General features: G+C 49.0%; 1 protein-coding gene across 2 annotated transcripts in view; it reads right to left on the bottom strand.

Annotated features, from left to right (window-relative positions):
* Positions 1–27,292, bottom strand: part of flvcr2a (FLVCR heme transporter 2a) — an 81,219-nt gene extending 53,927 nt beyond the window's left edge. Inside the window, exons 1-2 of one of the 2 annotated variants that reach the window (XM_055640296.1) lie at positions 26,943–27,292; positions 25,955–26,639 (exon numbers count right to left, since the gene is read on the bottom strand). In XM_055640296.1, the coding sequence (XP_055496271.1) occupies positions 25,955–26,461 (507 nt within the window). In that variant the 5' untranslated portion in view covers positions 26,462–26,639; positions 26,943–27,292. The remainder of the gene's footprint in view (positions 1–25,954; positions 26,640–26,942) is intronic. The other variant, XM_055640295.1, reaches the window with a different exon arrangement.
* Between the last annotated feature and the right edge of the window lie 333 nt (positions 27,293–27,625).

The following is a 27,625-nucleotide window of genomic DNA, read 5'->3' as shown; positions in this document are numbered from 1 at the left end:
GCCTGCACCAGATGTTTATCCCTTCCCCCACATTATCAGCTTTGTCATCCTGATCTACTGAAGGGTGTCAACCCAAAACATCACCCAGTCCTTCTCTCCAGAGATGCTGCCTGGCCCTCAGAGTTACTCCAGCATTTATTGTCTATCTTCGGTGTAAACCAGCATCTGCAGTTCCTTCCTACAACACAAGGGATTATACGTTGGTTGCTCTGGGAGTTTAGATGAATTGATGGATCGGAATGGTGTTTGTGACATCAACACATTAAGGGCAGCAGAGGCAGGAATTCATCAACAGCTCGAGTGCAGGATTATAGATTGTGCTGAGTCACAAAGAGCCCTAACCAGCAGGTTATGTACAATGGCTGGGAATTGGGAATCACATCAAACGGTCCAGTTTTGCTTAGCAAGGACATGGTGGGTAGAATGGCCTGCCTCCACACTCTAAATCTCTGCAATGCCCTGGTCTTATTACCATTGCCTAAAAAAATCACATTGACATTTTATCGCTCCGGCTGTACCAGATCGCCTGCTTTTCTTTTGTTCACTCCACCTTTCCCTGCAACATTAAACCCTTTACCTTTCACAGATCTTTCCCTCTGCCTGCTGCAGATTATTATCAGCACTCTGCATTTTAAGCGCCCTTGTTCTAGACTGCCACATCAAACCATAAGAAGGATCTTAAAAGTTGCAGCTAGTGAAAGATTTGATGCAGTGTTTTTAAATATTAAAAGTTTGCTGGGCTCGGGGAGTATCTGTCAGACTGGAAATAAAACAAATAATTCTGAAAAACAAAGGTTCCATCGTATTACCTTGACATGCGTCAAAGTGAAAAGAGTGGAAGCCAGTATTAAACCAGCAATTCAACATTCCAGGCGTGACAGGGAAAGATGCAAATAGTGGATTACATTGCAATGTTAAAGGAGTCCTTTACTGTGGGTTTTGTCTGAGAAGACTCTTCAATTGGGACCATGTGGGAGAGAGGGGGCAACCGCTCAGCTGGGTACACCACGGTTTCCAACAGTCAGCAGAAGCTAGTGCAGAGAGGTGCAAGAGTAATATGAGCAAGGCACTTCAACTTCCCCAACATTAACCAAGATCACTTTCACGTGAAAGGAGTGGAATTTATGTCTAGCACAGCTTTTAGAGCCAGTATATAGATAGTCTAGCAGAGAAGGGGCGAGTCTGGAATTAATCTTAGGGAATGTAAACGGGCAAGTGGAGACAGAGTAACCCTGATTGTAAAGTTCAAACCAATTAGGGAAAGGGACAAAGGTACACAAAAATGCTGGAGAAACTCAGCGGGTGCAGCAGCATCTATGGAGCGAAGGAAATAGGCAAAGTTTCGGGTCCCAAATTGAGGGTGGATTCACAATAAGAGACAGGAGTTGCTGAAGGCAAACTCCATCGGACAGGTGGAAATCATTCAAGAGCACATGGATGAGAGCTGAATGTCAACACTCTTCACTAAAGGCAAAGTCTGACGACAAGTCCACGGAAATCTGTGTGCCGAGCAATAGTGAAGGCTGGATTAAAAAAAATTAACCAAACAGTACAGAAACATCGGAGCATGGAAGGGTACCTCGGAAATTTTAGAAGGGAGTTTAAAGGAATTCAGAGGGCAAAGGGTGGCATGTATGCAAGAGGATTTGCCAGAGGAGTTAGTTGAGACAGGTACAGGTGCACAACCTTATATCCGGTGTTCCAGAAACCGAAAAGCTCCGAAAACCGGCCATTTTTTCCAGATGTCGTCTGCGCACCAAAGCTCGCGTTTGGCGCCAAACCTGACCCAAAACGACCCACGGTCAACCCAGGTCTGTACTACTGTAGCGGCTGCCTCCTCCCTGGAGACCGGGAGACGCTTAAACATCTGTAAATCATTGCTTAAATGTTAGTCAGTTAGTTTGGAGGGCTTTTATGTGAAGGGGGGGTGAAGGGGTAAACTTTAATTCTTAGTCCCCTACCTGGTCGGAGAGGCGGGGAGCGGTCAATGCCTTACCGGGTCGCTGTGCAGTAAGCTCCGCAGCGCTGTGGCCGGTGGGGCAGCGGGCGGCGCAGGTTGTAGCTCCGACCCCGGCAACTCTGCCCCTGGCTGCGAGGCGCTCCAAATCCAGCGCCGCCCGCGGCCGGACGCCCCAGCTCCGCGAATGTCGGGAGTCGGCGGCGTCGCAGCGCTGGGATACCAGCGGGGTGCGGGCAATGCCTTACCGGGTCGCCGTGCGGCAAGCTCCGGAGCGCTGTGGCCGCCGACACACAACATCGCGGAGCGTCGCGGGATGTGGGGCGGCGCTGCCAGGGGTAGAGTTGCCGGGGTCGGAGCTCCAACCGGCGCCGCCCGCGGCCGGACGGAGCCCCCAGCTCCGCGGCTCCAAATCCAGCGACGCTCCGCGAATGTTGGAAGAAGGCGGCCACAGCGCTCCGGAGCTTGCCGCACGGCGACCCGGTAAGGCATTGCTCGCTCCCCGCTGGTATCCCAGCGCTGCGACGCCGCCAACTCCCGACATTCTCGGAGCTGGGACGTCCGGCCGCGGGCGGCGCTGGATTTGGAGCGCCTCGCAGCCAGGGGTAGAGTTGCCGGGGTCGGAGCTACAACCGGCGCCGCCCGCGGCCGGACGGAGCCCCCAGCTCCGCGATGTTGTGAGTCGCCGACCAGGTAGGGGACTAAGAATCAAAGTTTCCCCCTTCACCCCTACACCACCACCACCACATAAAATCCCTCCAAACTAACTGACTAACATTTATGCAATGATTCTCCCGGTCTCCGGGGAGGAGGCAGCTGCTCCAGACTTTTCAAGCCGCCCGCGCTACCTACCTAATCTACGCTAAAAATCTTCCATTCTGAAATCCGAAAATGTCCGAAATCCGACAAGTGTCTGGTCCCAAGGCTTTCGGATAAAAGGTTGTGCACCTGTACCACAAAAGCATTCAGACAATTGGATATAAATATATATTTATATATAATAAACAGCAGCAGTCCCAGCAGAACTCCACTGGTCATAAATCTCCAGCCAGAATAACACCCTTCCACCACAACCCTCTTACAATCTGTAAACCAGTTCTAAATCCACATGACCAAGTCACTGTTAATGCCAACCCTCTTAATCTTCTGGATCGCCTACCATGCTTTACAAATGCCTTACTAAAATTAATGTAGACAACATCCACTGCCCACACCTATGGCGAGAGAACACACAAAGACATTTGTTTATCGTGCTATCTCCTCTCTTGTCTCTCTCAATGACTCGAGATGGATCTCATCAGGCCCTTAGGTTTTATCCACCTTAATTCCCTTCAAGAGCCCCAACTCCCTTCTTAATCTCAAACTGCCTTTGCATATTAGTAATCTCCACACTGACTCCATGACTCATAGTCCTCCATGTCCTTCTCCTTTGTGAAAACAGATGCAAAGTATTTGTTTAGTACCAAACCTACATCCCCAGACTCCAATCACAAATTCCCTCCTTTATCTCTGTGCGGTCCTATCATCCCCCTGGTTACCCTCTTGTTTTTTGATACAAAAAACGTTGGGATTTTCTTTAATCCTGCAAATGTCATGGCCTCCTCTAATCAGCCATTTGAATACTTCCCCCCTTGCTTTACTTTCCTTGCTCCCCGAATATGGCAACATAATTAGATAGAGTTGCAGAGATGACAAGGGCAAGTTGTTTTCTGAAAAACAGAGTGGTGGGGGCCTGGAAGGTGGTGCCGGGAATGGTGGTGGAGGCAGATACAATAGTGGTGTTTAAGAGACGTTTATACAGGCACATGGATAAGAAGTAAATTGAAGGGATTTGGATCACGTGGGCAGAAGGGATTATTTTAATTTGCTATCATGTATGTTCCAGACAACGTCGGCAGAAGGGCCTGTTTCCTGTGCTATACCGTTCTATGTTAAACTCTGGATGAGGCAGGTGAATAGTGGGGACCTCCAGGGGCTCAAAGTGCTGGGACCACTGCTTTTTGGGCATGCATTCACTGAAGTTACCCCTAGAGCTCCCCCTGGGTCCACACTAGAATTCCTCCCCAATCGACACCCGTGTGTTGTGGTTTAATATGAGGCTCAACACTACCTCATCAGTAGATGACTGGGAACACATTCAATTCAAGCATATACACACATGATTGGAATTGTTCAATTTCATAGACAGATGCACCTACAATCCAGATCATAACACACCAGTGTAACTAGTTTGCAATAAAACAAAGTGCTGGAGGAATTCAGCAGGCCAGGCAGCATTTGTGAAGGGGATGGACAGAAGATGTTTTAGGATAATAGACAATAGGTATAGGAGTAGGCCATTCGGCCCTTCGAGCCAGCACCGCCATTCAATGTGATCATGGCTGATCATCCCCAATCAGTACCCCGTTCCTGCCTTCTCCCCACATCCCCTATCATTATGAGCCCTATCTAGCTCTCTCTTGAAAGTATCCAGAGAACCGGCCTCCAAGGCAGAGAATTCTACAGATTCACAACTCTCTGTGCGAAAAAGCGTTTCCTTGTCTCCGTTCTAATGGCTTACTCCTTATTCTTAAAGAGGTAAGCCATAAAGGGATGAGACCCTCCTTGTCCAATTCCCTCCTCAGATGTTGCCTGATCTGCTGAGTTCCTCTAGCACTCCAATATGTTGCTCAATTCCAGCATCTGCAGCCTCTTGCGTGTCCAATGCAACTGGTTTAACTGGCCTAAGGGTCTTATCTGTCAACTGATCAATGGTCTGAATCTTATATGTCTGCACTGCTCACACAAGCTCGCTCCTTTCCATCCATCGCTTATCCAATCTATTATTAAATATTGGCGTGGGCTTGCTTCAGTCAGATTTCTGCTTTCAGTTACACCTGTTAAACAGGTCCACTGCTCCATTAACATGTACAAGCAGGCTCAGCTCTAACAAACAAATGCGCAGCCACCACTCCCTACCTTAGCTCACACAAGATGCCACGTAGACCGATTGCAGTCAGTGCTCGCTGTATTAAACGCTCAATAAAGTCATAATTATCCAGGAGGGGAAAAACGCAAAACAAAAACTACATGTTGGAATGATAACTCTATAATGGTTGATCACTTTGCCCTGTACATATAATGTGGTGTAAATGTCAAGATACCATGATTTTAATCGCCTGTAAACATTAATAGGGGTCACCTAGTCCCTGAACTGGAACATGATACTTTTGGTTAGCAAAGCACTCGAGACAAAGTCATGGATCAGTAAACAGAGTTGGACTTGCACCAGAGTTTGACAATTGCCTGTTCAGAGTTATAGTTCAGACTAGGTGGAAACATTAAAATAATGGAACACCTGGAAAAGCAGAATCTGCCTGTCAGCAGCCAAAGAAAGGGCCTGCCACAGATCCTCTGCAACACGTGGTACATTAGAGTAACATAGAAAAAAGGTGTTGGAGGAGGCCATTTGGCCCTTCGAGCCTGCACCGCCATTCATTGTGATCATGGCTGATCATCCACAATCAGTAACCCGTGTCTGCCTTCTCCCCATATTCCTTGATTCCACTAGCCCCAAGAGCTCTATATAACTCTTTTAAATTCATCCAATACATTGGCCTCCACACTGCCTTCTGTGGCAGAAAATTCCACTCTCCACTGTGGCAGAGAATTCCACAAATTCACAATTCTCTGGCTGAGAACGTTTTTTCTCATCTCAGTTTTAAATGACCTCCCCTTTATTCTTAGACTGTGTGCCTGGTTCTGGACTCCCCCAACATGTGGGAACACTTTCCTGCATCTAGCTTGTCCAGTCATTTTATACATTTCTCTAAGTTCTCCTCTCATCCTTCTAAAATCCAGTGAATACAAGCCCAATCTTTCCGCATATGACAGTCCCGCCATCCCGGGGATTAACCTCATGAACCTATGCTGCACTGCCTCAATAGCAAGGACGTCCTTCCTTAAATTAGGAGACCAAAACTGCACACAATACTCCATGGCCCCATACAACTGCAGAAGGATCTCTTTACTCCTATACTCAAATCCTCTTGTTATGAAGGCCATCATGCCATTAGCTGTACCGCATGTTTACTTTCAGTTTACTTTCTGCTTCCTATTTTGTCCTCTCCACCACTTCTCCTCCATCTCTCCAGAGGAGTTTCATTTTTCAAACTTTAACTGTGACACCATCAGTCTTTACTCCATGTCGTATACTTCCCAAAGCATCAGGCAAAATGATAAAAATGCTGGTGTACGCATTGAAATTTTCAATTTTCCTTTTGAGCCCCAATTTGCACATTAATTTTCCCTATAACCTATTCTCCCACATTCCTTTCAACTCCCTAAACACTACCACTCACCTACATTAGCGCTTAATTAAGCTACCAGGCCATGCCTCTTTAGGATGTAGGAGGAACCCAGAACACCCAGGACAAACCCACTTGGTCAGAGGGAGAACTCCACATAGACGGCAGCAGAGGCCAGGATTCCTCTCAACATGTAGGTACAGTATAACCAGAGCACATTCATAACATCTGCTCTGGGGGAAAAAAAATCTTACTATCTACCCTACCCATGCCCCTCATAATTGTGGACATCGCTGTCAGGACTCCCTTGGGCCTCTGCTCCACAGAAAACAAACCCAGTCTACCTGATCTCTCCTCATGTGAAAGATTCCATCCCTGGCAACATCACAAAGCTTCTCCAAAGCATCTTGTCCTTGCTGCACTGCCCGACTCATTGTGCACCATTCTACCACATGTAGTTCACATAATAAACATTTAACCAATGCTAGGTTTGAGTCGTTCAGTCGGGAATAGCTTCCCTCGCTATACCCTTAACTAGATCAATCTTGTCCATCTCCATCAAATCTCTCATCCTGTCCTACTCTAAAGAGAGCCATCTGGCTTCTCTAGCCCTATTCTTGAAATCTTCCCCTCTCCCACAATCGTGCACAATTTACCAAGACTTTGCCACTGACTGCTGATCCTCACAAACACCCGATTTAAACATTCCAGTTACTTTCCTGTCATTTCTGTATTTTCTTCAATGGCGAAGGTCGACACAAAATGCTGGAGCAACTCAGTGGGACAGGCAGCATCTCTGGAGAGAAGGAATGGGTGACGTTTTGGGTCGAGACCTTTCTTCAGACTTCAAAGTCAACTTTCCTGAGACTCATTCCATGTTCTGGTCTCTCAGACACTCGACTAAATTTCTTAGCTAGACACTCCTTCCTAGCTCATTCCTTCCCATCCCGAAGCTCTATTACTCTCCCCCCCCCCCCCCCCCCCCCCCCCACCACTAGTTTTCAGACCAGCAAATTAATTGAAACCTTCCTTTCTGCTTCAAACATCTCAATGCCTTCTCAAAATCAGACATTGAAGGAACTTTGAAGATTATCTTCAAACAAAAAATGAACCAGAGTAACTGTGAAACATATTTTGAATAGTGAAGACACAAGGAATTGCAGAATGTACTTTAAGGAACTTCAGATGCTGTTTGACAGAAAAAGAAAGTGCTAGAATAACTCAGTGGATCAGGCAGAAACCCTGGAGAACATGGATTTTTTGGGTTGGGACCCTTCTTCAGACAAGAAATGCGGATTTTGGTTTACAAAATAAAAAGTCGGTGCTGGAGTAAGTCAGCGAGTCAAGCAGCATCTCTGTTGGACATGGATAGGTAAGACATCGGAGTCTGAAGGGCCCTGTCCACATAATCTATCGTTCACTCTAGAGATGCTTCTGACCAACTTGTTTTTTGAAAAGCAATGATATTCAGCTACAAATGTTTGGTTCAAACTGGTCAGGATACATCAAAGAGATGCAAATAAAAGTCTGTTTACATCAAAGTCCTTTATTAATGCAAATTCAAGTGGCTTAGCATTTGCCATGAGCATAACTTGAACCTTTCACCATCAAAGGCCAGACGTGATCTGCAGCAATTCATCTGATCAACAATCTGCACCAGTTTGAGGAAAGGTCTCGACCCGAAACGTCACCCATTCCTTTTCTCCAGAGATGCTGCCTGTCCCGCTCAGTTACTCCAGCTTTCTGTGTCAGTCTTCGGTTTAAACCAGCACTTGCATTCCTCCCTGCACATTTAATCTGTACCAAGGATCAGCTTGCCAACATTACATTTGCTTCTCGAGACAATACTCTTGAAATAGGTTACACAAAAAAGCTGGAGAAACTCAGCGGGTGCAGCAGCATCTATGGAGCGAAGGAAATAGGCAACGTTTCGGCCCGAAACCCTTCTTCAGACTGATCGGGGGCGGGGGTGGGTGGGGACAAGAAAGGGAAAAGGAGGAGTAGCCCGAAGGCTGGGGGATGGGAGGAGACAGCAGGGGGGCTGAGGGAGGGTAGGAGACAGCAAGGACTAACAAAATTGGGAGAAATAGGTTGTGGTTTTGCAAGAGGCCTTGGCACCCATAAAATGGCAATTAACAGGGTTTCAAAAGTCAGCGTTCGAGCAATTTGGAAATAATTGTCAGGAAGGTATTATGACAAAACAGATTAAAGGTTAAACAACGTTACTGGCGAGTCATTCATCTCAATTATGAACTCTGTGAATGACTCTACAAATTAGCTTCCTGATTGCAAAATAATTGTTAACCAATACCCCCCACCCCCCAAACAGTTCCCCAACCTGTCTACATAATCTCCCAACTAATGGTCATTTTGACAAGCAGCCAGGCAACTGAAGCCCACCCCAACCCTAATTTGAATTATTTAGCTGCAAGATTTTGCTCAACCAAAAATCAGAGCAGCACTGTGGTGCAATTCATAGAGCTGCTGCCTGCCAGGTCCATTCTGGCCTCCAATGCTGACTGTGAGGTATGTACACAGTAATTGCGTGGTGTCCCTCACACAAGTCCTGCAGGTTGGTACAGACCTGGTGGGCCAAAAACCCTGTTGCTGTGTTTCCTGATTACAGCATGGGCAGAGACCAACAGTAATTCCCTGCTCTCCGAATGCTTCAGAGATCTGGACTATCTACAGCAGGTAAAGTATCACAACACCGTCTCTGCACAATCCTCTAACTTTACTGGAAGGTAATGTGAACCAACGTGCTCTGCCAGGCATGTCCCCAGGATCGAGCTGTGTCAGGCCCACATCACCCCAGGTCAGCCTCTGCCAGACCAAGATCTCCCCGTCAGGCTGTGCCAGACTGATATCTCCCCAGGTCAGGCTGTGAAGAAGGGTCTCGACCCGAAATGTCACCTATTCCTTCTCTCCAGAAATCCTGCTTGTCCCGCTGAATTACTCCAGCATTTTGTGTCTTTCTTCGGTGTAAACCAACATCTGCAGTTCCTTCCTCCACCCGCATCTTCCTAGGTCAGACTCTGGCAGAACAACATCTCCCCTGGTCTAAAGCCCAGGTTACACTCACTCAGCACATATGCCCAACACCAGAATCCTAAAACAGTTCCGAGCTCTACTGGAGGAAGGAATTACCAGGCAAACAGTGTAAGATTCACGGATATAATCAAAGCTTCCTCGTAAAAAAAAAAAACATCATTCCCACCGACTCCTGGGCATCCCGGCTCCATGACCACCCAAAGTGGGGGAGCAGTAGGGTGAAGCAAGTTCATGCATTAGGAGCACAGGTCCTGCATTTTTTTATGCAGAAGGAGAGCATAAACTTAAACTACCGACCCACCCGCCCTGTCATCACCAAATGCCCAATCATGGAAGAATCTGTGCTCCCACTTGGGCTTCAGCCACATGCCTTGAATGGAATTAAGTAACCATTTTGTCCTTGTACTAGAAACTAGACCTTGATTAGGTCTGTTAGTTTTGCAAGTTTTTAAATCACATGCCACATGAGATGATTTGGAGTTTTTTTTGAAAGGATAGAAAACAAATACAATTACAATACAATTCCAAATTAAAGTTAATTTATCAGGACATTAATTATCATTAAATTATTAGCCTGCTAGGCTTATGATGAGAGGGGTAGCATTTGAAGGAGATGTGAGAGACAGGTTTTTTGCTACACAGAATGTGACAGGTGCCTGGATCATACTGCCAGGGGAGATGATAAATGTAACAGCAACTTTAAAGAGGCATCTACACAGACATATAAACAGACAGGGAATATATAGATGGAAACCGGCCATGTGCATGCAAGGAGGACTTTAGGTTAGCATTATAGTCAGTGCTGGGCTGAAGAGTGTACCTGTGCTGTGCTGCTCTGTAATATATTGACTGGTTGCTTCAGGGCCTGGTTCAGCAACTCGAATGCCCAGGATTGAAGGAGATTACAAGAAGAATAAAACTAAAAGAAAAGATGCATAACACAGCAAAGAGTAGCCGGAAGCTAGAGGATTGGGAAACTTTCATAGGACAACAGGAGACAAAACGGGCAATACGGGTTGGAAAAGATGAAGTACAAGGGGAAGCTGGCCAGGAATATAAAGAAGGACAGTAAAAGCTTCTTTAGATATGTTAAGGGAAAAAGTAGCAAAGTCAAATGTGGGTCCCTTGAAGGCAGACATGGGTGAAATTATTATGGGCAACAAGGAAATGGCAGAAGAGTTGAATAGGTACTTCGGATCTGTCTTCACTAAGGAAGACACAAACAATGTCCCAGATGTACTGGAGGAAAGAGTATCTAAGGGGGTCGAGGAACTGAAAGAAATTTTCATTAGGTGAGAAATAGTATTGGGTAGGCTAATGGGACTGAAGGATGATGAATCCCCTGGACCGGATAGTCTGCAACCCAGGGTCCTCAGGGAGGTGGCTCTAAAAATAGTGGACGCATTGGTGATCATTTTCCAATGTTCAATAGATTCAGGATCAGTTCTTGTGGATTGGAGGATAGCTAATGTTATCCCACTTTTCAAGAAAGGAGCGAGCGAGAAAACGGGAAATTACAGACCAGTTAGCCTGACTTGTTAGATAGAGCTCCAGGGGCTAGTGGAGTCAAGGGATATGGGGGAGGCAGGCACGGGTTATTGATAAGGGACGATCAGCCATGATCACAATGAATGGCGGTGCTGGCCCGAAGGGCCGAATGGCCTCCTCCTACACCTATTTTCTATATTTCTATGTTAAGTGTGACACTGCCTGGGCCATCACAATAGACAGTAGGCCTTTCGAGCCAGCACCATCATTCAATGTGATCATGACAGATCATCCCCAATTAGTACCCCGTTTCTGCCTTCTCCCCGTATCCCCTGACCGCTATCTTTAAGAGCCCTATCTAGCTCTCTTTGAAAGTATCCAGAGAACCGACCTCCACCACCCTCTGAGGCAGAAAATTCCACAGACTCACAACTTCCTGTGTGAAAAAGTGTTTCCTCATCTCCACTCTAAACGGCTTACCCCTTATTCTTAAACAGTGGTCCCTGCATCTGGACTCCCCCAACATCGGGAACTCGTTTCCTGCCTCTGGCATGTCCAAACCCTTAGTAAACATATATTTCAATGATCCCTTCCTCTCATTCTTCTAAACCCAGCCACTCCATTCTCTCAGCATATAACACGTGCGCCATCCCGGGAATTAACCTTGTAAACTTACGCTGCACTCCCTCAATAGCAACAATGTCCATCCTGAAATTAGGAGAAGAAAACCGCACCAAATACTCCAGGTGTGGTCTCACTAGAGCCCTATACCCAGGGCCAGATGGTCTGCATCCCAGGGAACTTAAGGAAGTGGCTCTAGAAATCGTGGATGCATTGGTGATAATTTTCCAATGTTCTATAAACTCAGGATCAGTTCCTGTGGATTGGAGGGTAGCTAAATGTTATCCCACTTTTTAAGAAAGGCGGGAGAGGGAAAACGGGGAATTATAGACCAGTTAGCCCGACATCTGTGGTGTGGAAGATGCTGGAGTCAATTATAAAAGATGACATAGCCACACATTTGGATAGCAGTAACAGGATCGGTCCGAGTCAGCATGGATTTACGAAGGGGAAATCATGCTCGACTAATCTTCTGGAATTACTTAAAGATGTAACTAGGAAAATGGACAAGAGAGAGCCAGTGAATGTAGTGTACCTGGATTTTCAGAAAGCATTTGATAAGGTCCCACATAGGAGATTAGTGGGCAAAATTAGGGCACATGGTATTGGGGGTAGAGTCTGATGTGGATAGAAAATTGGTTGGCAGACAGGAAACAAAGAGTAGGGATTAACGGGTCCCTTTCAAAATGGCAGACAGTGACTAGTGGAGTACCCCAAGGCTCGGTGCTGGGACCACAGCTATTTACAATATACTTCAATGATTTGGATGAAGGGATTCAAAGTAACATTAGCAAATTTGCAGATGACACAAAGCTGGGTGGCAGTGTGAACTGTGAGGAGGATGCTATGAGAATGCAGGGCGACTTGGACAGGTTGGGGGAGTGGGCAGATTCATGGCAGATGAAGTTTAATGTGGATAAATGTGAGGTTATCCACTTTGGTAGCAAAAACAGGAAAGCAGATTACTATCTAAATGGCGTCGTTGGGAAAAGGGGAAGTACAACGGGATCTGGGGATCCTTGTACATCAGTCTATGAATGTAAGCATGCAGGTAGAGCAGGCAGTGAAGAAAGCGAATGGCATGTTGGCCTTTATAAAAAGAGTAATCGAATACAGGAGCAAAAAAAGGGGGGGGGGGGGGTTACCTCCCCCCGTTTTGAGAGGTGGGGTAAGATCCCCCATTTTTTGTAATCGGGATTTTAAAACCCGGTGAAATCTGACATCCGACAGCAGGCAATGGGGGCGGGACATGATGATTCAGCGCGATCATTGGAGGAGGGAGGTGTCGGTCAGAGGCGGAAGTAGGGGGGGTGGGACTTGGGATAGAGCGCGGTGATTGGAGGAGGGAGACGTGCCAAAACACTCTCTGCAGCCATGGACACAGACCTGCGCCTCATCCGCAGCCAGGACCGATCCCGGCTCCCCAGTAATGCAATCGCTGCCGAACCGCCACTGGACCATCCCCGTCTCCACCCGAAGCCCCCCCCCCCCCAGTGGCGGCCAGAGATGTCGAGAGTCATATGGGAGCTGTGCCCCCAGGCCCACAGCCAGCACAGAGAAGCAGCGCTAAATCCAGCTCAGCTCTGCCCGTCCCAGGCAGGGCTGTAGGTTAACCCGGCGAGACAGGCATAGTTGAGCTGCATTAACCGCTGGATTGAGCCTCCGGGGGTGTGGGGGGTGTGTGTGTGTCTGTGTGTGTGTGGCCCCCCTGTCTCCTGCCCCATATTTTGATAGCGATTTACATGCCTGATCTATAGGAATCTATAGTTGAGGAAGGATGCTGGTGAGCAGGCTGGAGTCTCACTTCCCATGCCCTCGGAACCACTCTGGACGTTCCAAGGTTGGCTGCAGGATGCGCTCCAAAGCATGGCATGGAGTGGTTGGAGATGCTCCAATGCATGGCGTTGAGTGGCAGCTGCTGAAGGTGCCCCTGTGCATGGGGTGGAGGGGCAGCTGCTGAAGGTGCCCCAGTGCATGGCGTGGAGGGGCAGCTGCAGGAGACGCCCCGGTGCATGGTGTGGCCTTGGCTGAAGGAGCTGCCCCAGAGCATGGTGTGGCCGTAGCTGAGGGAGACGAGAGGGTGGCACGTTCGCGGGTCGGGATGTCAGTGGAGTGGGCAGCTGGAGAACTTACAGCAGCCTGGGGCTCATGTGGAACAGGTTCCGCTGGTTGCTCCACAGAGGTCAATCAGCAGATCAGATGTGGCCTGCAACGGCATGGAGCAGCGGTGGAGAACATTGACCAGCCAGGCAGACCCAACAACACTGACCCAGTGCCACCGACAGAAAGAGTCGTTTAAGCCAAGGTACGACTGTATTTATAAGGCCAGCACAGTGGCACAACTGATAGGCCCACTGCCTCACAGCGGCAGAGACCTGGGTTCAATGTCATCGTCCGGGGTGCAGTCTGTGTGGAGTTAGTGTGTTCTTTCTATGACCATGTGGGTTTCCTCCAGGTACTCCGGATTCCTCTCACATCCCAAAGATATGTGGGTTTGTAGCTTAATGTGCCTCTGTAAATCGCCCCTCGTGTGTAGGGAGTGGATCTTCTTCTTCTGTCGTATGTCTTTTAGACCTGCAGCTCCGTTGAGGTGAGCCAGGCCAACATGTCATCGTCCAGGTCAATCAGACCTCGATCACCATTCGGTGGCCGGTGTTTGGGGCAACTGGTGACGATGTGCTCCACTGTCTGTGTTGGGTCCCCACACTTGCAGGAGGCTCTGTCCACGAGGCCCCACCTCTTCATCGCTACTTCATAACGTTCGATGCCTGTCCTCAAGCGGTTGAGGGTTGTCCACTGCTTTCGGGGCAGGCCCTGGCCAGGGACGTCCATGAGGCCATCGATGTAATGGTGTAGCCTAGGTGGTTCCACTGACTTCCACTGGTCTCTCCATCTAGTCTTCACCCAGGTGGCCTTAGAAGCGTCAGCCAGTGTTGTGCAGAGCAGCTCTTGAGCTTGCGTGGCAAAGGGTTGCCGTGACTCAAGGCGCACTCGTCGTGGTGCCTCTGTGTCGATCTGATGGAGGAGGTGGGATTCACTGGTCTGCGCCTTTCGAGAGGGCCAGCGTGGCTGCTTCTCGTCTGATGTTGGCTGGGGCGATGCCAGCGAGGGCAGGCAGTTTGTTTACTGGGGTGGCTCGTAGACATCCGGAGACAGTCCGCAGGGCGCTGTTGAGGGCAGCATCCAGTTTCTTGGCGTGAGGGCTACGGCGCCAGACCGGGGCGCAGTACTCGGCGGCTGAGAACACCAGGGCCACTGTGGACATGCGCAGTGTCTTCGTCATGGCTCCCCATGCGGTGCCGGCTAGGCAGCGTATCAGCGCGGCTTGTCTTTGCCTTGGCACCTTCCAGGTGTTGTTTGAATGACAACGTTCTGTCGAGCTGCACACCGAGGTACGTGGGGACGGGCCGGGACGATAACCGGGCATTATTCACCATGACGTACATCTCGCGGGTCGCTTCCCTGTTGTTGAGGTGGAACATTGAAGATGTTGTCTTACCCATGCTGAGCTTGAGGCTCCAGTTCCTCAGGTATGAAGATAGGATGTTAAGGCCTTCAGAGAGGCCCTCTTCTGCTGTTTCCTGGGATGGCTTACTGAGTTGGATGGCCAGGTCAACAGCATAGCCAAACTTCTTTGATTGGGTTGCAGGCAGGTCATTGGGTTGCAGGCAGATAGAACAGCATTGGTGCCAGCACTGAGCCCTGAGGGACGCCGTTCTTAAGTTTCCTCACCCTGCTGCATTGCCCGTTGCTGGTGTAGCCTGAAGCTGCGGATGCTCAGCATCTCCATGATGAAGCTCACCATGGGCTTGTCTGGGATGGTTTCCAGAAGCTTCATGTGTAGTCCACGCAGCCAGACAGTATCATATGCAGCTGTGGTGCTTGTATGGAACGCACAGCAGTGAGATGGGTCGGTATCCCTTGGGGTCATCGCTAGGCTAATTTGGCTTCGGCAGAGCGTTCACCTTGGCACTGCGCCAGATCTTTGGCTGCTTCAGGCAGCGGAAACACATGGAGAAGAAGGAGCACAGCCAGTCAGTTGCCTTCTTGAGAGTGGATGAGAAAGTAGGATAGCATAGAACTAGTGTCAAGGGGTGATCGATGGTTGGCGTGGACTCTGTGGGCTGAAGGACTGCCATAAAAAAAAACTGGAAACTTGAAGCGTACAAGGGAACTCTGCACTGCTTCAGTGATTTTTTAATGTTATTCTTATACTACAATCGTTGCATTCTTGTACATGTACATGGTTGTGCTTTTACTGAATTCAATGCAAAACAAACACTTTCATTGTATCTAGTTACATGACAATAAAGTACCATTGAACAATTGGGTAATGTGTTCAGATTTGGTTGCACAGTTGTAGGAATGGTGCCATTAAGGTAGAAAACGGTTAGAGACGTTCTATAAGAATGTTGCCAAACAAGAATGTCGAGGGCCGAGGTGTGGTAGGCTAGGACTTGGAGTCAGAATCATAAAGCATTTCAGCACAGGTCCTTCGGCCCTCCTTGTCCATGCTGATCGAGTTGGAATAATGGGCTAGATGCATTTGCCTTTACTTTATCTTGGTCCATCTATATAATTAAAAGTCTCATCTCGACCACTTCCTGTCTACGCTGTATATTGATTTTAGAAAAAAACGATACCTTGTATCACTGTGATTTTTGGCCATCTTACAGTCCTCCTCTGTTGAGCCAGCCCCGAGGATTTTTCCCATCGATGAAAAATAAAAAAGTTATGAGTGTGTGTGTGTGTGTGTGTGTGTGTGTGTGTGTGTGTGTGTGTGTGTGTGTGTGTGTGTGTGTGTGTGTGTGTTGTGTGTGTGTGAGTGTGTGTGTGTGTGTGTGTGTGTGTGCGCGCGTCTGTGATTCTGTGTGTGTTTGCGTGCGAGTGCGAGTGTGTGTGTGAGAGACTGTGTGTGAGTGAGAGTCTGTGTGCGTGTGTGAGTGCGAGTCTGTGTGTGCGCGCGAGTCTGTGTGTGTGCGAGTGCATGTGCGACGCGCGAGTCTGTGTGTGCGTGTGCGAGAGAGTCAGTGCGTGCGCGAGCCTGCGTGCGTATGCAAGCCTGTGTGTGCGTGTATATTGGAATTGGTGGAGAGGTGGAATATTGCATTGGGGGGTCAGCACTCCAGTGTGAAGCTGGAGCCCAACGGGTCCCACAGTCGAGTATTCCTCTGAACCTTTCTCATCAAATGCCTTTCAAAAAGTCATCATTATATTTGCTTCTTTAGCATCTGCCAGCAGCTCATTCCAGATATGGACCTTCAGTGCAAAGTTGTCCCAGAGATCTCGCTTCTATCTATCTATATACTTAAAAGTCTGATCTTGTATATTTATTTGTGCGTGTGCATGTATATATAAATCACTTCCCGAAAAAAGGACGCGCTAACGGTAACATTTTTACATATTCCAGTAGAGATTTTTCCCGTGGAGTCCGAAATCGCCTTATCTGAAAATGTAATGCTTTATTTAGTTATTAATGAAAATGTTCAAAAATCGGACAAAACTTTGGAATAATTGATTTGATTTGATTTAATTTATTGTCATTGTCTTCAATGAAGAGACAACAAAATTATTTTTCCTTTAGTCATACAGAAATAAAAATGACTGTCTTTCACTGATGACGTCACAGTGGGTCTGCACCGGCTTGCTCGCACTGCGAGTGACATCACCCCCCCCCCACCTCTCCCTCCACCCCACTCTCCGGTGATGCTCCCCTCCTCCTCCTCGTCTCCTCCCGCCTAATCCTCTCCCCCTCCTCCTCCCTCCTAATCCTCTCCCCTTCCTCGTCTCCCCCCAGCCCTTCCTCTCCCCTCTCTGGCCTCTCTACTCACCACATTCTCTCCCCCCCCCCTCCCACCTCTCTCCCACACTCCCCCTCCCCATCTCTGCCCCCACTCTCTACCCCCCCTCCCTCTCTAGAGGCGCCTGCGAGTTGGGGGCTATGCGCGAGTGGATAGGGCAGGGATGAGGTAAAAGAAGCAAATGAATAATGTTAATAGTGTGTGTGTGTGTGTGTGTGTGTGTGTGTGTGTGTGTGTGTGTGTGTGTGTGTGTGTGTGTGTGTGTGTGTGTGTGTGTGTGTGTGTGGCCAGCCGCAGGCCGCCCACTTGGTCTAGTACATAATTAAAACTCTGATCTTGTTATCTTCCGGTTTGTGCGGTCTTTCTATTTGCGCAAAAACAGTTTGCGATAGCGCTAAGATTTTTTGCGTTCACTCGCCGTTCTCCTATGCTGCGATTGCACCAAGTTTCGTTCCGATCGGTTGAATATCGTAAAAGTTAGCGAGGTTTATAAAATCTTAAAAACCGCGCTTGCGCAGATCGATCTCTTCTCCTGCCGTTCAGCGCTGCGCGGATTAGTCTCTTCCCCTGTCACTCACCGGGGTAGTATGCCCCTTCCTGCGCCATCGCATCTTTACTGGAGCTGAGGGTAGCCGGCGGAGGTTTCCAACCGGACACAATTTTCGGAGGGATCCCGAGCAGCCCAGCGTCGGAGACCCTGCCCAACCCAGCCCAGCGTGGGAGACCCAGTCCAGCCCAGCGTCGGAGATGTCGCCAAACGGAAAGCGGAGACTCTGATCCCTGCAGAGAGAACGACCAGCGACCGCTGTAAGTCACCAGCCACTACCCCTCTGGTCCCCCTCGCTGGCTCCTCCCCCCTCTTGCCCATAGCTCTTCCCCGTCTTTTCTCCGAGCTGACTCCTCCTCTCCCCGCCCACACACCCATCTCCCCTCACAACTCCACCCCCGCCCAAAACCCCCCCCGCCCACACTGCCCCCAACCCCCCGCCCCACTCATTTCGTTGACAATGCATTTCCTCTGTACTGTACACTGACAATGACAATTAAAATTGAATCTGAACTGAATCTGAATCTCCTCCCCCCCTCATACACACCTTCTCCCCCCCACAGCCCCCCCCCCCCCCCCCCCCGCCCACGCCTCTCTCCCACACACATAACCCCCTCACACCCCCCCCACACACCTTCTCCCCGCCACACACCGCCTTCCCCCACACCACTATCTCCCCCCACCTACCCGTCCACACACACCCCTCTCCCCCCCTCCCCTCCCACCCCCCCCTCCACCACACTTCCCTCCCCCACTTGAAGAGTGGCAGGGAGTGCTCGGGGATGAGGTGAAATGAGCCGCGCCTGCGCAGTTTGGGGCTATGGGTGTGCGGTGGTGGTATATTGCGTTGGTTTGCGTTGGGGGTACGGGAGAGTGGTGGAATATTGTGTTTGGGAATGGGTTGCATTGGGGGGACCAGGCCTCCCATGTGACTGGGACCCAAGGGTCCCACTTAGTGTAGTTTCTCATAAAATGATGAAAAGCATGGAGAGGATGGAGTTATTTCCACCTGGGTGTCAAATGTTAAATACCTGAGGGAATCACTTTAAGGTAAGGGGGGGGGGGGGATGTTTAATAGAAATTTACAAAGTATGGGCATAGGAACCATCACGGAATGGAAGGATATAGACCATATGGAGGTAGATGGCATTTAAACCAGCATCTGCAGTTCCTTCTTACACATTATGTCTGCTCCACTGCAAAACCTCCTCAAGGTATGTCTACTTTGAAGAAGCTCTCCCCTTCTCTCCGACAAGAGTTCTGCAACATCCTCTCACTGCTCCCCCTGTGATTCCTCCTGCTCTCCAACTCACTAATTTCTTATTTTCACCCGACAAACAGCTAATCATGGCCCGTTACCTTTATCATCGTTACTATTTTGCATATCTTTCATTCATTTTCTTTATCTCTATATCACCGTCTATATCTCTCATTTCCCATAAACCTAACCAGTCTGAAGATTCTTAACCCTAAACATCACCCATTCCTTCTCTCCAGTGATGCTGCCTGTCCCGCTGAGTTGCTCCAGCTTTTTGTATCTATCTTAGATGGCATTAAATCTGCATCATGGTCGTCAGACATGTGGGTCAAAGGGCCTTATGTGTGTTATGCTCTTCTATGGAAAAGGATGGATAAAAAAACAGGTGCAGGATTAGGCCATTCGGCCCTTCGAGCCAGCAACTCCATTCAATATGATCATGGCTAATCATCTAAAATCAGTTCCCCGTTCTGGCTTTTTCCCCCATATCCCTCGAGTCTCAAGAGCTAAATCTATATTTCTCTTGAAAACATCCAGTGAATTGGCCTCCACTGCCTTTTGTGGCAGAGAACTCCACAGATTCATAACTCTCTGGGTGAAAAGTATTTTCCTCATCTCAGTCCTAAATGGCCTATACACCTTTGTGGCGGGGACTGGCAGGAGTCCAGCCAAAAACTAGTCGGACACAAGTGTGTGCTCTAGACATGTTTATTCTTCTGCATACAGCTCCCGACTCCTCAGCTGACACGGCGTTGCCCGGCCTTAAATAACAACTCGGATAACAACCCCGTGACTCGTGCCTCCCCCACCAAGACGCCGCCCTCTAGAGCCGATGGTTCGTCGTGACCTTGGTTTGCTATCAGGTGCCGCCACACCTTATTCTTTAACTGTGACCCCTGGTTCTGGACTCCCCCAACATCAGGAACATTTTTCCTGCATTTATCCTGTCCAATCTTTTAAGAATTTTATATGATTCTATAAAATTCCCTCTCATCCTTCTAAATTCTAGTGAATACAAGCCCAGTGTACCCATTTTTTCATCACATGTCAGTTCCGCCATCCCGGGAATTAACCTGGTGAACCTACACTGCACTCACTCCATAGCAATAATGTCCTGCCTCAAATTAGACCAAAATTGCACACAATACTCCTGGTGCAATCTCACCAGGACCCTGTACAACTGCAGTATGACCTCCTTACTCCTAAACTCAAATCCTCTCGCAATGAAGGCCAACATGCCATTGGTTTTCTTCAATGCATGCTGTACCTGCATGCTTACTTACAGTGACTGATGTACAAGCACACCCAGGTCTTGTTGCACCTCCCCTTTTCCTAATCCTTTCCTGTTATTGCCACCAAAGTGGATAACCTCACATTTATCCACATTATACTGCTTCTGCCATGCTTCTGCCCACTCACCCAACCTATCAAAGTCACCCTGCAGCCTCATAACATCCTTCTCGCAACTCACACTGACACCCAGCTTTGTGTCATCCGCAAACTTAGAAACTTACCTGATTCCCAAGCAAAATTGGTCATTTAGTCTTAAAGGAGCAAAGAGGTCCTTCTGCAGTTGTACAGAGCCCTAGTGAGACCACACCTGGAGTATTGTGTACAGTTTTGGTCACCTAATTTGAGGAAGGACATTCCTGCTATTAAGGGAGTGCAGCGTAGGTTTACAAGGTTAATTCCCGGGATGGCAGGACTGTCATATGCTGAAAGAATGGAGCAGCTGGGCTTGTACACTCTGGAGTTTCGAAGGATGAGAGGAGATCTCATTGAAACATACAAGATTGTTAAGGGTTTGGACAGGCTAGAGGCAGGAAACATGTTCCCGATGTTGGGGAAGTCCAGAACCAGGGGCCACAGTTTAAGAATAAGCAGTAAGCCATTTAGAACGGAGACGTGGAAACACTTTTTCTCACAGAGAGTGGTCAGTCTGTGGAATTCTCTGCCTCAGAGGGCGGTGGAGGCGAGTTCTCTGGATGCTTTCAAGAGAGAGCTGGATAGGGCTCTTAAAAATAGCAGAGTCAGGGGATATGGGGAGAAGGCAGGAACGGGGTACTGATTGGGGATAATCAGCCATGATCACATTGAATGGTGGTGCTGGCTCGGAGGGCCGAATGGCCTACTCCTGCACCTTTTGTCTATTGTCTATTAAAAATAATAGTCAGGTTAACTAACAAGCTAAAGCCAGAGAAATCCATGAAAAAGATTTAACAAAACACAGAAACATGCCCTTCAGCCCAATCCATCCATGCTGACCAAGAAACCCCATCTAAACCATTTTCATTGGCCCATATCCATCTAAACCTTTCCTATCTGTGTGCTTGTCCATGTGTCTTTTAACAACTGTTATTGTATCTGCCTCAATTACCTCCTGTAGAAACTGCTCCAAATGCATCTTGTAAGCCAAAAGAGTCTTGCATCAGCAAGATTAAAAACAATGTTTTTATTCTAAAACTGTCCCAATTACTGGGTCTATTAACAAATTACAAGAACAATACAGCAGGTAAATCGCTCACTAGCATTAAAGTGGTAAATATTATGAGACACTAGTTACAAATTAAGGAATCAAGAGCAGCCATGCAGAGAATTCTTCCAAAAAAATGTAGAAATTTAAAAGCTCAGCAAGTCAAATGATCAGAATAGTTCCAAGACTGGATGGGCTACCCGCTGCATGCCAGGTCATCTTCTCAGGGCAGCATGAACAGTTCAGGGGCAGGCTCATATCCCTTGGAATACCAACAGAAACCACTGTGCTGACACATGTCCCATTGGTGACTTGGCTCAGTTTTTCTCTGCATTAGTGCTGCCTGGCCTGCAGCCTTGCTATTAGCAACATATCATGTACACAACAAAGGAAAATTACCCTCTTCCACCATAGCCCCTCTGACCTAACCTCACCTATTCAACTCAGGATTCTCTGTCCATCCCTCCCACTACCTTCTTTGCAATTTAGAGTCATAGTGATGGACACAAAAACAGGCCATTCGGCCCAACTTGCCCAGGCCGGCCAACATGTCCCACCTACACTAGTTGGATAGGTTGGATGAGTGGGCAGATGCATGACAGATGCAGTATAAAGTGGATAAATGTGAGGTTATCCACTTTGGTGGCAAGTACAGAAAGGCAGATTATTATCTGAATGGTGTCAGGAGAAGGAGAAGTGCAACGAGACTTGGGTGCACTTATACATCAGTCACTGAAAGTAAGCATGCAGGTACAGCAGGCAGTGAAGAAAGCTAATGGCATGTTGGCCTTCATTGCAATAGGATTTGAGTTTAGGAGCAAGGAGGTCCTACTGCAGTTGTACAGGGCCGTTGTAGGACCGAATCTGGAGTATTGTGCGCAATTTTGGTCTCCTAATTTGAAGAAGGACATTCTTGCTATTGAGGGAGTGCAGCGTAGATTCACCAGGTTAAATCCCAGGACATATGATGAAAGAATGGTTCGACTGGGCTTGTATTTGCTGGAATTAAGAAGGATGAGAGAAGATCTTATAGAAACATGTAAAAATCTTAGAGGATTGGACAGGGTAGATGCAGGAAAAATGTTCCCGATGTTGGGGGAATCCAGAACCATGGGTCACAGATTAAGAATAGGCTATTTAGGACAGATAAAAAAAAAACGCTTTCTCCTAGAGAGTTGTGAATCTGTGGAATTCTCTGCCACAGGATGCAGCGGGGGCCAATTCACTGGATGTTTTCAAGAGAGATAGATGTAGCTCTTGGGGCTAAGGGAATCAATGGATATGGGGAAAAAGCAGGAATAGGGTACTGATTTTGGATGATCAGCCATGATCATATAGAATGGTAGTGGTGGCTCGAAGGACGAAATAGCCTATGCCTGCACCTATTTTCTATGGAAACCCAAACTGCCCCACGGTGGTCTACACTTGCCTGGAGCAGAGTTGCAATAGGGTGGCTGGTGAAAGAATAGATAGTACAGAGTAGGGTTTCCAGCACACCCACCTGCTGCCTTGACGGCTGTGTGAAGTTCAGAATCACCCACCTGCACTGGATTACTTTTGTCAAGGGAGTAGGAGAAAAGAGCAAGACAAAGTGTACAGCCTGGCCCATTGGTATGGATTTGTTTGAGGGGCTTTGGATAGTTGAAATGAAGTAAAGTAATGATCATAAAATAAATCAAAACGCCTGCTGTCGTAAATTGGGGCACAGAGTACCGTAGTTGGGATATCACATTACAGCCATTGGCTCAGACAACACTGCGAGAATTGTGTGCAGTTCTGATCACCGACTTAAAGGTTGTTTGTAAAATGATGAGTAGTGTAGATCAGTTGGATGGTCACAGCCTATTTCCAAGTGCAGCGGTCTAAAACTAGAGGGCAGAGGCCATGGGTTTGGGAGTGTTGTTCGAATAGTCAGAATAAATAACACAGCAAATAACCCACAGTTGTGAGGGTAAATAATCTTCCCTCTTTCGACCATGCATAGGTATATGCAGTTATGGTAAGACCAAGTCGACTACTTTGATACTCGGGCAAGCACATTGCCTCCATTTGCCTGCTCTGTTCCCAGATTTACTCTCTCCCCATTCCCAGAGACTCAGACACACTCCTGACAGGAGCAGTCAGTGGAATGTCAAATTCACAAATGGTTACAGCACAGAGGGAGCCATTGAAAGCCAGCTCTGTACAAAAGTAACCCAGCTTATTCCGCCCCCTAATTCCACAGCAGTGAGAATTATTTCCTTTCAGGTACATATTCAGTTCCTTACTGCAGCTACAGTTGCAACTACCTTTCGTATTACCCCAAGCAATGTAAAAAAAAAAAATGGTTTTAGCTTTGGCCATTTTTCAATTTTTATGAATCTTAGTTCATTACCCCTCCAAAAAAGGGAACCCTTTCTCTGCGTTGATTCTGTCTACACCCTGTAATTTGAATACCAGGTCTTCTCACAACCTCCTCTGTACCAAGGAGAACAAGCCAGATTCTTAAAGGTCCTTTAGCAACTATTACCCTGAATTGACTATGCCCTTCTCCACAGCCTTTATAACTTCCCTCAAGTTCTGTCAATACAAGCAAGACAAAGGAAATAGTGATAGACTTCAGGAAGCAAAGCGGTACACAAATCCCGGTATACATTGATGGTGCCGAAGTAGAAATGGTTGAAAGCTTCAAGTTCCTAGGAGTAAATATCACCAGCAACTTGTTCTGAACTAGTCATATCAAAGCAATGGCCAAGAAAGCATACCGATGTCTTTACCTCCATAGCGGCTTAGGGAGTTCAGCATGTCCCCAACTTACACAGATGCACCGTAGAAAGCATTTTATCGGGGTGCATCACAGTATGGATTGGGAACAGCTCCATCTAAGACTGCAAGAAATTGCAGAGAATTGTGGATACAGCCACCAGCATAAACAAGGATGAGTCTCACCCGGTCACTCCCACTTCTTCCTTCTCCCATTGGACAAGATGCACAGAAGTGTGAAAACACATTCATAGAGATTCAGGGACAGTTTTTTCCCAGCTGTTAACAGGCAGCTGAACCATTCTATCAACAACTAGAGAGCCGACCGACCTGAGGAGACCCTCGGACTATCTTTAATCGTACTTTACTGAACTTTATTTTGCACTATACAATATTCCCTTTATCCTGTATCTGTGCACTGTGGACAGCTTGGTTCTAATCATGTATAGTCTTTCCGCTGTTTGGATAGCACTCAATAGAAAGCTTTTCATTTTCCCTCTGGAGGATTCTGAGGAATTCTTAGCTCCAATTCCTAGCATCTGCAATTCTTTTTTATATCTTTGCCTTATGAATTGCTGTTTGGAATCAACATGTACATCAACCATATTTCCCTCCCAAACCACATCAGAAAACTCCTGTTCAGAAGCGAATGAAGCGTCATGGGCATTTTGCTCGTTCACGCCATCTGCTCCTGTAGGTACACCTACACTCACTGTCTCTCCCTCAGCCACAGCACACTCCAGACACGATCACACAACATGGCAGCATCACATGCACACACCTGCCTTGCACCAGTATACACGTCACGCAACCAATGGCCACCCAATACCCACCTCATGCCATCAGTATGTGCACACCTTCACCTACGCACACCCATACCCATTGTAGGCCTGTACATGCCAAAACCCTCACATGCCGACAACCATACCAGCATACACCAACACATGCCAACAACCATACCATCAAAAGGCAACACCCCCACACTTGAAACATCCCATGCCCGAACACACCAAACCCCACAGCCACACCGCAACACTACCACCCCTGTACACGTCTACCGCGGTCCATTCCCCTGCAAGCTCTACCCCTCGCACTTGCACATACGCCCTCCCCTCTCCCATCCACATAAAATACTACTCCCACACCTACACACATGGGCCCCTGCCCATCCCTTGACATGTACAATGGCATCCCCTTCACCCTCACACATTGACATCTGGATACCCTGTCACCCGTACACCCACCCGCCACACATGGGCATTTATACACCTGAGAAAACAAAAGTAATTCAGACTGAATTACGAAACGTCACCCATTCCTTCTCTCCAGAGATGCTACCTGTCCTGCTGAGTTACTCCAGCATTTTGTCTCTATCTTTGTACACCCACTCTACACCTGGGCATCTGTTTGCCCCTTCACATTCCCACCCACCTGGACACCTGTACAACAGAACCTCCTGCACCCCATCCACACCTGGGCTTCTGCATGCTCCTTCATCTATACATTTCTACCCCCACTCACCTGGTCACCTGTATAATAGCACCTCCTCCAACCCCACACCTGTATACCGTTCAACACGACTACTCCCCCACCAGCACAAACCTGTACACCCCGATCTCCTGCACCTGTACATTCTCCTGCACCCCCCCCCCCCCCCCCCCCGCCACCCCCCCCCCCGCTACGTCTGTACACCCTTTCGCCGGTACCATACCACCAACTCCACCTCTCACCTGGTTGCCGAAGACGGCGATGGAACAGGCGGTGGAGACTTCGTGCGCGCCGAACCAGACGGAGGCGATTCGGGATGGCATGCCGAGGATGAAGACCTGCGCCACGCCGCACACGGTCTGGCCCAGGAAGGTAACGGCGAACAGGTCGGGCCGCACGCTGGCGATCTTGATCCAGGCGCCGCAGCAGTTGAGGCCGCAGCCGCAGAGCGCGATCACCCGCAGGCCCTTCTTGTCCAGCAGCCAGGTGACTGGGAAGATGATGGGGATGTACACCACGAAGTAAATCATGGCGAGCCAGTCGATGGTGAAGGAGCTGACGTTATAGTACTTCTTGATGATGTTGTTGATGATGCCGTACTGGATCCACTGGAAGGCGTTGCACAGCGAGTAGCAGCTGAAGAGGCCGACGATCACCCAGCGCCGCCGGTACAGCCGCGTTTCCAGGCCGGGCTTCAGCTTCTGCTCGCCCGCCGCCGCTCCAGCCCGCACGTTCATCTGCTCCAACATGGCTGCTCCGGACACTCGGACACCCGCTACCCTGGAGCCTGGACACTCGCTACCCCGACACCAGGTACACTCGGACCTCCGGACACCCGCTACCCTGGAGCCTGGACACTCGGACACCCGTTACCCTGGAGCCTGGACACTCGGACACCCGCTACCCCGGCACCAGGGACACTCAGACCTTCGGACACCCGCTACCCTGGACCCCGGACACGCGCACACCCGGGACCCCCGCACCAGCGGCGCTCCGACCTCCGGACACCCGCTACCCTGGAGCCTGGACACTCGGACACCCGCTACCCCGGCACCAGGGACACTCAGACCTTCGGACACTCGCTACCCTGGAGCCCGGACACTCGGGACACCCGCTACCCCGGCACCAGCCTGGACACTCGGACACCCGCTACCCTGGAGCCCGGACACTCGCTACCCTGGAGCCCGGACACTCGGACACCCGCTACCCCAGCACCAGGGACACTCGGACCTCCGGACAGCCGAAATTCAACTCCCGTCTCCTGGACGTGAGTGACAGGACCCCCGTACAGCCGCTTCGGACACTCGCGCTGACTGACACACCTACTACTGATACTCGATCTGATCGGACTCCCCGCTCCGGACCTGACGGAACCCGCACTGCGGACACTGTGCTCTGCTCGTATTCTCGCTCCGGACAACCGGACCCTACGGGACCCCACGCTCCGGACAATCAGACCCTACGGGACCTCGCGCTCCGGACACTACTGGACGGGACAGTCGGCCGTGCGCCCAGTTCCCGCGCTGCTCGAGCCACCAGTTGCCTGATCCTCGCGACCTGCCCCACACACGCGCTTATAACCGCCTCCCGCTCCGCCCACCCACGTCACCGCCGCCATGTTGGGACGGGCAGCGCCCGCCCTGTCCCGCCACCGCTGCCATGTTGGGACGGTCAGGCTTGGCGGACGATCCGCGGCCAAGCCAGGGCGAAGATGGTTTGTCTACTGGTTACTGCTAGTAGATCCTTCTCGATTTGAACGTAGCGCTGTTCAATGTCGGTCATGGTGCGGGAGGCATAGGCAACTGGTCTGGGACCCTTCCCGTCGCCATGTAGTAGCAATGTTACAACATTTTGAGATTTTAAAAATCAAGTCTGTAATTTATCCCATCAGATAAAGCATAAAAAGAAGTTTA

The sequence above is a fragment of the Leucoraja erinacea genome, chromosome 9 (assembly GCF_028641065.1).
Source record: "Leucoraja erinacea ecotype New England chromosome 9, Leri_hhj_1, whole genome shotgun sequence".
Taxonomy (NCBI): Eukaryota; Metazoa; Chordata; class Chondrichthyes; order Rajiformes; family Rajidae; genus Leucoraja; species Leucoraja erinaceus.
The sequence above is the reverse complement of the archived record's forward strand: the minus strand, read 5'-3'. Positions and strand labels throughout refer to the sequence as shown.